Here is a 12,844-nt window from a genome sequence, read left to right on the forward strand (position 1 = left end):
GGGTTTTGTTCATTGTATCCTCAAAAGAAATAAAGAAACCTCACCTCTTCTCTTTCTATTTATTATTATTGTTCTTACTTTATATTTTATAACAATTTGAATAGTTTTTCCTTATTTTATCATATTTGAAATTACTCCTTGGTTTTACATGAGAGCCCACTATAACTAATTTCATCATATTTGCCCCTCCGAACAATATACAGGTTGGCTTTTGACTAGATGGTGGAGCCACCTAAGTAAAGAAATTGAATTTTCGCCTATCCCACTTTTTGCCTTTAAACCAATACAAGGTCTTAGGTTGGAGAATTCGAAACCAAAATATGCCCTACAACTAAAAAAAGAACCAATGTATGCCATATAAAAAAAAAACATCAAAATAGGTTTTGTGCATTTATTAAGTGCACAATGCCTTTAAATTTGTAACGAATGACAGATGACAACGTTAGAAAAGTGAAAATTAACATTGTGCACTTATTAAGTGCACCATCCTTAAAAAAAAAATGAATTGTGCACTTAACAAGTGCATAATGTATTTATTAATATTGTGTTTCACGTGTCACTTTCAATCTAATGTCAAATTATCTCCAAACAAATACTAATTTAGGGTTAGTGGTGAAAATTTGAACCTTAAAAGGTCTTTCCTCTCAGCATTTTATTAGTACTCTAGTAAGATTTAACAGTCACCCAGATTGCGTTTTTATCAAAAAAAAAAATTATAAATAGTGTCTTTTATTTATTGAGATAGTTAATACTCAAATTCATTATTTTTCATTATCGAGGTCTTTTCTCCTAGTATTTACTCAGAAAATTAAGTGTGAACAAGCACGTGATAACCATGGATGTCAATCATATGCTAGTGGGTCTCTCTGTGTTTCATTTGAGTTTGCTCATTAAATTTTCAAAACTTGTAGGTTAGACTGTTGGGATCGCGGATATTTTGATATACTATTTATAAATAATATTATTTGCTTTATTTATTTATATTATTTTATTCTTAACATTAAATATTATTATTTAATATATTTTAAAAGTATTAAATTAATTATATTCAATAGGTAATATGGTGAATTACACCTATCATTTATTATTTCTTAATTTCTGTGTTAACGAAAAAGTGAAAAAATAAAAATGGACGAAACGAGTAAGATTATATCATAAGAAATTGGACAAACTTTGATAAATTCACTATTTGTGCAATTTTCATGTTTATGAGAGAAAAAATATATAATTAAAGATATCCAAATTATATATCTAGCTAAACTTTAACTTTAAATCTATATGATTTTTAAATTAAGTTTTGATTGTTTTTTAATTCAATTGCTCGCATATAACTCATAATTAAATCATAGCATTTCAATCAATGCCAAGGCTAAGGTTTAGTTTACATGGTTTATTGAAATTAATAAATTTTTCTATTAAGAATTTAATTGTATCTATATAAATTATTACTTTATTTATTTAAAAAAAATACATAATTGTGCAAAAAAGGGACAATACAAATAAATGAATTATGCATTAAATAATTGCACAATCCATAAAAAAATGCATTGACCACTTATAATAAATGCATAATCTATTTATTAATAGATTGTGGATTAGAAGGTACACAATCTTTAAGAAGTAGCACATGAAATACAATATTAATAAATACATTGTACAATTATTAAGTGCACAATTCCTTTCTTTAAGGATGGATTGTGCATTTATTAATAGCACAATTCATAAAAAAAAAAATGAATTGCACAATTAATAAGTGACAATCCTTAAAAAAAAATGAATTATGCACTTATTAAGTACACAATATCAATTTTTATTTTTCTAACGTTGTCAGCCATCACCGTTACAAATTTAAAGATTTTCTGCTTTGCTAACACGGTCAGCCATCATATGGTACAAATTTAAAGGCTTTGGTAAGATGAATCTAATTGTTCGGAGCTCGATATAAATCTCAATTAATCAATCAGATCTTCAATATTACTAGTACCCAAATATGAGTGAGAAATCAAAAAATGTCTTTCACCAATTTATTTATCAACATTGAGGAGTGACTGCAAAAAAAATAGCTTGCTGAATGGATATCCTTTTGTGATTAGTAACCAAAACTTGTTAATTGTACAGATTGTTCATGAAAAAAAGTCTAAAACACTTATTAACAAAATGTTTAGAATTCTAGAACTACATTTACATATGCCCGCCCTTACAATTTTCAAAATCACAAACTAGAAAACTTTCCCATCAGCGTTTCCTGCACATACCACGAAAGGCACCATCGGAGCCGGCTCGTAACAAAACGGCGCCGCCGGATGCTGCCACTTTTTAAACACCATCCCCGGCTTGTCCGGCTGTTCTTTCCTCACCTCACCGACGGATCCGGAAAAAGCATTTATCGCTGCCTTCAAGTTATCCGATTCGGAATCCGTCGGAGAAGTAATCAACGGCGATAAAAGCGGTATCGCAATATTCCAATCGGTTACCCGATCAACTTTTATTGACGTCGGAGCTCGCCGTTGCAGTCGGGTTGGTTGGCGCCGGTCGCCGGAGGAAGAAATAAGAGAATTCTTGTCCGCCATGAGAGTTTAAGAGAGAAATTTTGTGGATTTAGGGTTGGGTAGGGAGGAGGGAAAGGGTATATATAGGGGGATGTGGAGAGGAGGTATGTGGAGGGAGTAAAAGCGGGAAAGGGGTGATGGAGATTCTTCCTTCAGTCAAAGGTCAAAGAAGCGGAACCAGAGAAAAAAAGGAGGGATTTACTCAACAAAAAAGCATTGACGTTATTCGCACACAAAGTTGTACTCCTACATCTTATTATTTATTTATTTAATACTATTGAAAATGAAATAGTTAAAAAACTTAGGAATTGTTTGTCAGACGTATAAGAATAATATAAAATATAATATGTTGATAATGATTGTATTAGTAATATTTCTATTAGCTATATTTATATTGATTATATTTGTATTTTTTTTTATGCAATATTTGATTGATGTATTAAAAATAACATGAATTAAATAATTTTAAAAAAAAAATTATAAAAGTATCCTCCATATATATGTTAGAAAGGATGTGAATTTTTTTTTTTGAGGGTTAATAGTGCCTTTAAGCATGTTAATGCATGTATTGAATCTATTGCATTGTTAATATCATAGATTTTGAGATATTAGTAATACACACCTTAATATACAATAGAGTAAATAACTAATGCTAGCATTAGTTATACATAGGGTGCAAAAATATATGAAATAAAGAATTAGTAATATACATTAAACTAATACATGCATTTTTTTTTAATACACTCTATTAAACGATCCCTTATTGTAAGAGCTATAAACAATAGGAATTTTGCAAGTGAAAGTGTTGAAAAACTAAAGACTACTCCCTCCAATTAAAAAAAAAATGATTTATTTTAACTTAACACAAAATTTAAGAAAATAAGGAAAACTTTTAAATCTTGTGATCTTAAATTAAAGTTATGTCAAATATACTAAAATGACCTTTAATCTTGTAGTCCTAAATATGTTTGTGGAAAGTTGTAATTAAAGTATTGATCAAAAATGGAAAAGGATAATTTTTTTTGAAACGAATTAAAAAGAAAAGTAACTCATTTTTTAAAGGGAGGGGGGAGGGGGGAGGGGGGAGTACTACTAGTAAAGTCTCCTTATATTTGAAACGATGGCATGGGATGTTTGGATTGACTTTTAAAATGTAACTTATAAGTTAAAAATTAAACGTCATAAGTTGTTATACTATTTTATTTTTAGCTTTTGACATTTTTTAGTTTAAAAATAAATGTTTAAAAATATTTTTTTACTTTTTCAAACACCACTAAAATTAAAAAAATGCTTAAAAGTTAAAAACATCTTAAAATAAATCAATTTAAATATCCACAATATCCGCTTATGCTTCAATCTTTCAGAATTTATTTTGTCGGAATAAATTGAGTAAGTTGTTATTCTAAAATAGGCATAATGTATAAATATATATTTAAATTTAGGTTCAATTGGCAAGTGAATATTAAAATTTTGAGAATGTATATCTAAAATCTTACCTTGGTTTTAGCTAATAGCTAAACGCTCTGGTTTATCCCCATTATGTATCATGCAAATTAGCTATTGATATGTCATATAAATTTTGAAGATATTTAGATAATTATTTTGTATGTTCAAATGTTTAATTGACAGAATAGAAATAAGTTGAGATGTTGAGATATACACTCTCAAAAATAAAATATTTAATTATCATTAAAATGAAATTTAAGTATCTATTTATATATTATGACTTTAAAATACCTACATTTAACGGTACCAAATACTCCATTTACTAAACAAAAACAAGCCGAACTTGTTAAAAATATAAGTTTGAATTGATCAAGACTCTAAAATAAATATAAAACAACACATTAGAAACACAAATATATATATATATATATATATATATATATATATAGGGTCTTGGACCTAGCCAAGGCGAAGTTTTCTAACTTGACGTAACTACCGAAAAGGGTTGAGAAGCTCAATTATGTTTGAATGTCTCTTATGTTTCTTTCATTTCAAAGGAAAGTCCAACATAAAACTGTCAATCGGGCCAGTTTGACCCAACTCGAACCGGCCCACTTAAATAATTCAGCCCGTTCAATTCCTGAGTTGTAGGGTATCGGGTCCCAGACTGAACTAATTTTAAATGGGTCCGATTAACCGAGCCCGGATCAAAACCGGTCTAGGCTCACCGGTTAATCGGTCCGGATACCTTTTTTTAAAAAAAAATATTGGATTTTGGATCGTTGGGCCACAAGTAGCCGTTGGTCTAACGGCTATATGACTGTTTTTTGGTCCAAACGGCTACTTAGCCCTTTTTAATTAAAAAAAAAGTTTTTTTCATTTAAAATATTTTTTTAAACCCCAAAAAATTCCTATAAATACCCTACACTTTCAAATTATTTTTCACACAATTTTCATTATCTCAAATCTCATTCTCTCTCAAATCTCAATTCTCAAAATTCAAATATTCTATATATTTCGTAAAGTGCTCAATTTAATTTTGCGATTACAAAGTATGAGTGGAAGTTTCTAAAGTCGCAACTTTCGGATACTTTCAAAATTTGATATTATCGTTCCAACTCTTACTTTTAATTTTTAATTAGTGTATTAATTATTGAATATTTAATTTTATTATATTTGTGTATTTTAAATTTTTTTAGTTTGATTTATATTATGGATAAATTAAGAAACCTCGCCTGTAAATGTGTAAAAAAAAATTGTCCTGGAAGTGGTAGCGGTAGTAAAAAGTGAATTACTGGCGGCCGAGGTAGTTCAAGTAGTAGATATACCCGTATGTCTCCGCCTCCGGTACCGTTTAGTCAACCTTTTGAGGAAGAAGTAGGCGTAGGTGCTCGCGATATAGATTATGTAGAAGCTCAAAAAAATTACGGTATAGAAAAAGAAAATGAAGTAGATGCGGTAGATTTAGATGAAAATGATGAAAATATTGGTGAGACACCCGCAGTAGGAAATGCTAACGTTAGATCTGAATCGGTTAATCGTCTTCTCCGTTCTCCCTGTGCTCCAAAAGCTAGTAGAACAACTAGTATTGCAGGACAATTTTTTACACGTATAGGAGATGCTGAGGTGCAATGCAATATTTGTCAACAAGTATATAAGCATAAAAGTGGAGGCAAGTAAGGGGGTACGGGTACGTTAATGAGACATATAAATGATAATTACGAAAGAGAGTTATTTATTGCATGAGGTGGTGAGGCTATTGGTGGGCCAACACAAACTAGAATGGACCCAACAACCGGTTAGATAATTAAGAATTATAATAAATATAGGGACCGAAAAGAAATAACAAAAATGGTAGTTGTGGATTATTTGCCTTTCAGTTTCCCTTCTTCGGATGCGTTTATTCTTTATATTAAAGCAATCTGTAATCTTATGTTTAATGGTATTCCTAGAAGTACTTGTCGGGTCGATAATTTTAGACTCCATTCACAATATGTTTTTTAATTATCTATATTGTTAAAAAATATTCATTGTAGAATGGCTCTAAGTTCTGATCTTGGACGTGATATTAATAAAAATGATTATTTAACCATTACTTGTCACTGGATAGATAGAAATTATGTTATGCAAAAATATATTTTTGCTTTTTTGTATGATGAAGATCGTGGACATACTGAAAAATTTATTGCCGATTCGATTAGTAAAGTTACAGAATTTTATGGTATTAAAAAAAAGTCTTATGTATTGCTTTTGATAATGTTTTTAACAACAAGATTGTTATTACAAAGTTAAAAGTTAAGCTCTCTCCATCGTTACCTGAAATATTTCATGTTAAGTGTGTTTGTCATATATATAATTTAATTGTAAGAGATGATCTTAAATTTTTTTAGCTTTATATTAAAAAAATTCGGCTTGCTGTTAGCTTTATTCAAGGAAGTAATCGAAGAAAAAGAATTAGAGAATCTAAAGTTAAATGTCAAGAAAATGGACTTAGACCGATATTGATGCCTGAAGAATGTAATACTAGATGGAATGCAACGTATGATTATTTAAAAACTTGTCATGCTTATAGAGTTCCTATTACACTAACTTTTAACCAACATTGTGGTTCATTTGCTGATTCGATTGAATGTATGCTACATGATTCTGATTGAGCCGTAATTGATGATATTGTTAATTTTTTGAAAAAAATTTATATAGCTACGGTTGAATTTTTCGGTGCTTATTATCCTATTGTTTGTAATATTTTGGCATATATATCCGATATTTCTGCTTTGCTCAAACAACATAAGAATAAAGAAGGTTACAAAGAAGTTGTTGGTGCTATGTTTGCAAAATTTTAAAAATATTTTTTTCCAATTCCCCCTATTTACTTGGTTGGTGCTTTACTAAATCCGTTATGGAATTTAATACGATGTGCCACTTTAGTACTCTTATTTATTCTAACTTAGAGATAAATACTAACAATGATTCTGATGATGAAGAACAAAAACAACCAGATTTGTATACGACTATGAGTGATGCGAACATTTAGATAGATAAATTATATAACTGTTATGCTGATTTACTTGATTTAGCTGTACCGACAAATATCACTCCAACTGTCGCTCCTCATTCTCTCGAGGAGCCACTAGCTTCTAAAAGGCCTGCACTTAGTGGTTTTCCTGATTATGTTTATGATTTAAATATTTGAAACAGTTTTGAGAAGGGAACTTACACAACAACATCTCGGGAATGGCTTAAGTATTATCTTCGAACGCCGATAGAGGATCTTAGACGATAGATCAACGCATTGGATTGGTGGAAGAATAATGAAACACAATATCCTGTGCTTTCAAGATTAGCTAGAGATATATTTAATGTTCCAATGTCAACCGTTGCATCGGAGAGCTCTTTTAGTCAGGGACGGCAACAGCTTGGAGACAACCGACACTCATTGAGAAACAATGCTATGAATGTTCTAGTTTTCCTTCAAGATAGGATTAGAGCGGAACGAATAAATAAAGGAATGGAGGTGGAGCCGAAAGACGAACAAAATCTTGAAGAAATTATGACTTTAAGTGAGAACTCAACACAATTAAGTCCAATGCATGGTTTTGCCCCCATAGACTTTGACTATCCTATGCAAGTTCCCGTTAATATTAACATGTATGAGTTGAAAAAAATGATGAAAATTTTGTAGATTTTTCATTCATGTACATTATAAATTTTGAATCATTTTACAATCAATAAAATATAACATTCATTCACTCCTTACTTTGTAATTTTTTCCATTTAATAATTTGAATTGAATTTCTAATTAAAATTAAATACTTAGTTTTAATATATTACTAATTTACTATCAAGTATTATTAATTTATTATATTAAGTAGCATATTTTTTAAAGTAGTACATATATTGAATGGTATGTATATATGTGTATATATTTTCTATAGACTCCAAAGTAATATATATTTAACGTATACATGTGTATATATTTTATAAATTAGTATACATATGGTGTTTATATGTTTTATGTAAATTTTTAAAGTAGTACATATATTAAATGGTACATATATATGTGTGTATATATTTTCTATAGACTCTAAAGTAGTATATATTTAACGTATACATGTGTATATGTTTTATAAATTAGTATATATATTGTAGTATATGCTTTAACGTAGTACATATATTGAATGGTACGTATATATGTGTATATATTTTCTATAGACTCTAAAGTAGTATATATTTAAAGTATACATGTGTAGATGTTATATAAATTAGTATATAACTATATATAGTGTGTGTATATTGTAGTATATGTTTTATTTAAAGCAGTACATATATATTGAATGGTACGTATATATGTGCATATATTTTCTATAGATTCTAAAGTAGTATATATTTAACGTATACATGTGTATATATTTTATAAATTAGTATATATATTGTAGTATACATCTTGTAGTATATGCTTTAAAGTAGTACGTATATTGAATGATACGTATACATGTGTATATATTTTCTATAGATTCTAAAGTAGTATATATTTAACGTATACATGGATATATGTTTTATAAATTAGTATATATTTAGTTTTTATATGTTGTATGTATATTTTTTAAAGTAGTACATATATTGAGTGGTATGTATATATGTGTATATATTTTTTATAGACTCTAAAGAAGTATATATTTAACGTATATATGCGTATATATTTTATAAATTAGTATATACATAGTGTTTATATGTTGTATGTATATTTTTTAAAGTAATACATATATTGAATGATACATATATATGTATATATATTTTCTATACACTCTAAAGTAGTATATATTTAACGTATACATGTGTATATGTTTTATAAATTAGTATATATATTGTAGTATATATCTTGTAGTATATGCTTTAAAGTAGTACATATATTGAATGGTACGTATATATGTGTATATATTTTCCATAGACTCTAAAGTAGTATATATTTAATGTATACATGTGTATATGTTTTATAAATTAGTATATAACTATATATATAGTGTGTGTATATATTGTAGTATATGTTTTATTTAAAGTAGTACATACATATTGAATGGTACGTATGTATATGTATATATTTTCTATAGAATCTAAAGAAATATATATTTAACGTATACATGTGTATATATTTTATAAATTAGTATATATATTGTAGTATATATCTTGTAGTATATATTTTATTTAAAGTAGTATATATATTTAACTAAACTATAGTCGTATACACGATTACATGTGTAATTGTGTATATATGTATATATTTTTTTAAAATTCTAATGTATTATATACTATATATATATATATATATTTTTTTCAGAAAATGTTTTTCTATTTTTTTATATTTGGTTGGCTTATATGTTTTGAAAAATGTTTACCAAACCAACTTATTTTCCTTAAATCTAAGGAAAATGACTTTCTTTCAAAAAGTAAGGAAAACATTTTCCAAAACTCTCTTTTAACCTCACTTTAAAGTTGAAATGTTCATATAATTTTCAAAATCATCTACCTCGCCCCCAATACCCTATCACCTCGACACCACCCCTACTCCCACCCAACCCCTACCCCTACGCTTATCCCTACCCCCACCCTCACCCCACCCTAACCCCTATCCCCACCCCCCGAAATTCAATTGTTTTAAAAAGTATTTCAACACTTTTTCTAAATCCATCCCCTACCCCCACCCCACCCCTACCCCTATCAGCCCCCCTTTCCAAAAACAATATCTACATTTTATTAAAAAATTTAAACTTTTCTCTTACCCCCAACCCCTACCCTCCCTCCCCCTCTCCCATCCCTCCCCCCCCCCCACCCCAACCTTAAAAAAAAATTATTTAAAAAAAAATTAATTTTTTCTTCCCCCTTTCCCCTCACTCCACTACCCTGAACCCCAGCTCCTACTAACCCCCTCCCCCGTCAATATTTTTAATTTTTTTTAACAAAATAAATTCAAAACTTTTTCTTACCCCACCCCTATTGCCTATTCTGACACCCCCACTCACCCGCCCACCAACCCTTTTCCCAAAAAAGAATTTAATTTTTTAATTTATTTTTTTAAAAAGAATTCTAAAATGTATTGTTATGCTTTAGTTAAACACTAAAATGTATGTTTTGAAAAATATTTTTTCATTCACTAATCAAATACTAGAAAATATTTTTCGAAAATGGAAAATATTTTCCATCCACCAACCAAGCATAAGAAAACAAGTAAGAAATCAACTTGTTTTCTAGCAAAACATTTTCTAGGAAAATATTTTTCATGAAAAACATTTTCCTTCATACCAAACACACCCATAATGTATATATATTGTTTAACGTATTTAAAATGTATATAGGTGGGTATATATAGTGTATATTGAAGAAAAAACTTTAATTTTTTTTTGATCGATTTTGATCGGATTTTAATCAGATTTAGGTGGGTTGGACCGGGTTAGCTGTAGTAGATCGGTCTCGAATTGTTCCTTGAAATTTTACAATTGAGCCCGAAATTGAACCGATTCGTTTAACCTGGCCCAAAATCGAATCAGCCCACAGTCCATTTAAATTTGACGGGCCAATTTCAAATTGACCCGACCCAGCCCCGTTAACAGGTTTAGTCCAACACAAACACAGCCCCTGGGTTTTCCCAACTACCGCCGTTAGATTTTACTATAAAGACATCCTTTTGTGATTTACACCATTGTCCTGTGAGATTTTCTTTTTATTGTCCCGTGAGATTTTCTTCTATCTCAAAAAAAAAAATAGATAAAATGTTTGTGTCAATAATATAAATTTGGGTATACCACTTCCTCCATTTCATATTATTTAACTTTCATATTAAAATTAATTTTTTTAATTTTATTTATACTGTCGAAGAGAACAAGAGAACTTTATTATTAACTTTTTGTATTACTTTAATATTAAATAACTAAATAAAATAGTAACTATTAAATTCAAAATTTTAAAATATTATTTATAAAATTAATTTATTAAAAGTATACTTTTAATATTAATTCAATTTTTTTTTTTTTTACATTTTAACATTAAGCGTTAATTAATATAATTAAATATCTTTAAAAAGTGGGTTAACTAAAGTTGATTATGCGAGTCACATATATTAGTAATTTCTTTCGATTTTATAAACTCTCTAGAAACTAAGGAGTATCCTCAATCAGTGAATTTTTAAGGCACGTGACCTCACCATTCACTGTCTATTATTTGTTGTCACAATTAAATAGCGGATGTGGATTCAACTTACGTGGTCATTTATATTCCACAAAATTAAAGCTAAAGCAACCGCATGGATATCCCATTGTTCCAATCTGCAGATCTAGTCCATAAATAACTTTGTAAATTTGAGATACAACATTTATGAGGTTTTTTCAGATTAATATTCCATTTTCACATAGAATATTCGTACAATTTGGTGCTTGTTGGATCAGAATTATTTTCCAAAAAAAGTACTCCAGTATTATTTCTTTCATTTTAAAATAGTTAGACATATTTTAATTTAGAGTTAATACATAAAAATGACCCTAAACCTGACATCAAATTATAACTTTGATCATAAATTTTGATAGTGCACAAATAAGATCTTTAACTATTCAAAACCTGAACAAATATGATCTCCGATTTTGCAACCCCATGCGTGAGTCTCACTCGCGCCTACGTGGAAAGGTAATCCAATCACATGGTGTCACACTGTTAAAAGGGCTGACTTGGAGAGGTCATATTTGTGCAATTTTGAATAGTTAAAGGTCATATTTGTGCACTGTCAAAATTTTATTTTTTTGTGTTAAAACGACATTGTTTTATTATTATTATTATTATTGTTATTATTGTTATTATTATTATAATAATTTTTTTATTTATTTCTATAGTAGCAGCACCTAACTTTTTTTCATTTTAAAAAATTATTATTATTATTTTATTTATTTCTATAGCAGCCGCACCTAGCTTTTTTTTTTTAATTTAAAAAATAACTGACACTAGCAGGGATTGAACCCGCACAGTAGGCTGAAGGAAGTGTCCAAGAAGAGCAAATAACATCACCGGACTATCTAAGTGCCTTGTTTCATGTGTTTCAACATTAATATACGTACATAAATATACATTTTCTATCTTATATATATACAACGTAATTTTTTTACCGAATGGATTCGGGTGAACTGCATGGCAACCACGTAGGTCTGCCCCTCATTAATTTAATAACGTTAATTTAATAACATTTTGATTACGTTAATTTGATACGTTAATTTAATATATTACTACTACTACTATCCTTAATAACATTAATTTAATAATGTTTTATTAAAACTACAATTTTTTTATTATTAGTATTGTTTCATCTTTAATTTAATATTTAAATAAATAATATTTAGATATATTATATAAATTAAATTCGTTCTCTACTTTATAATATATATACATAGCTGCTCAATTTTTTCATATGAGGCTGACCCGCCTAATTAATAAATCTTCAATATTGTTTTTTTTCCGCAATGACAAAAGAAATTAGATGTCATTTTCATCTTTGAGCCAAAAATAATAAAAAAAAAATAGTGAAGAGTCATTTAAAGGTTATATTTGTGCAGTTTTGAATAGTTAAAGATCATATTTGTGCACTGTCACAGTTTAAGGTCATATTTATGTATTATGCCCTTAAATTTTAAGCTGGACGCACCCAATTTTGCGTGTTGAACACGCGTTTTGCCACATAGGATTGGAGGTCATATTTGTGCAGTTTTGAATAGTTAAAGGTCATATTTGTGTACTGTCAAAGTTTAAGGTCAAAGTTATAATTTGATGTCAAGTTTAGGGTCATTTTTATGTATTAACTCTTTAATTTAATATAA

The 12,844-nt window shown here is 28.6% G+C and overlaps 1 protein-coding gene across 1 annotated transcript; it reads right to left on the reverse strand.

Annotated features, from left to right (window-relative positions):
- Positions 1-2,060: 2,060 nt before the first annotated feature.
- Positions 2,061-2,768, reverse strand: LOC107874999 (uncharacterized protein At4g14450, chloroplastic). Its single transcript, XM_016721676.2, has one exon. The coding sequence runs from the start codon at positions 2,568-2,570 to the stop codon at positions 2,220-2,222; it is 351 nt and encodes a 116-aa protein (XP_016577162.1). The 5' UTR covers positions 2,571-2,768; the 3' UTR covers positions 2,061-2,219.
- Positions 2,769-12,844: the final 10,076 nt, after the last annotated feature.

The sequence above is a fragment of the Capsicum annuum genome, chromosome 6 (genome assembly GCF_002878395.1).
Source record: "Capsicum annuum cultivar UCD-10X-F1 chromosome 6, UCD10Xv1.1, whole genome shotgun sequence".
NCBI lineage: Eukaryota > Viridiplantae > Streptophyta > Magnoliopsida > Solanales > Solanaceae > Capsicum > Capsicum annuum.

What these genes read in the sequence shown, in the direction of transcription:
- LOC107874999 (XM_016721676.2), bottom strand. Translation starts at nt 2,570, where the DNA reads ATGGCGGACAAGAATTCTCTTATTTCTTCCTCCGGCGACCGGCGCCAA.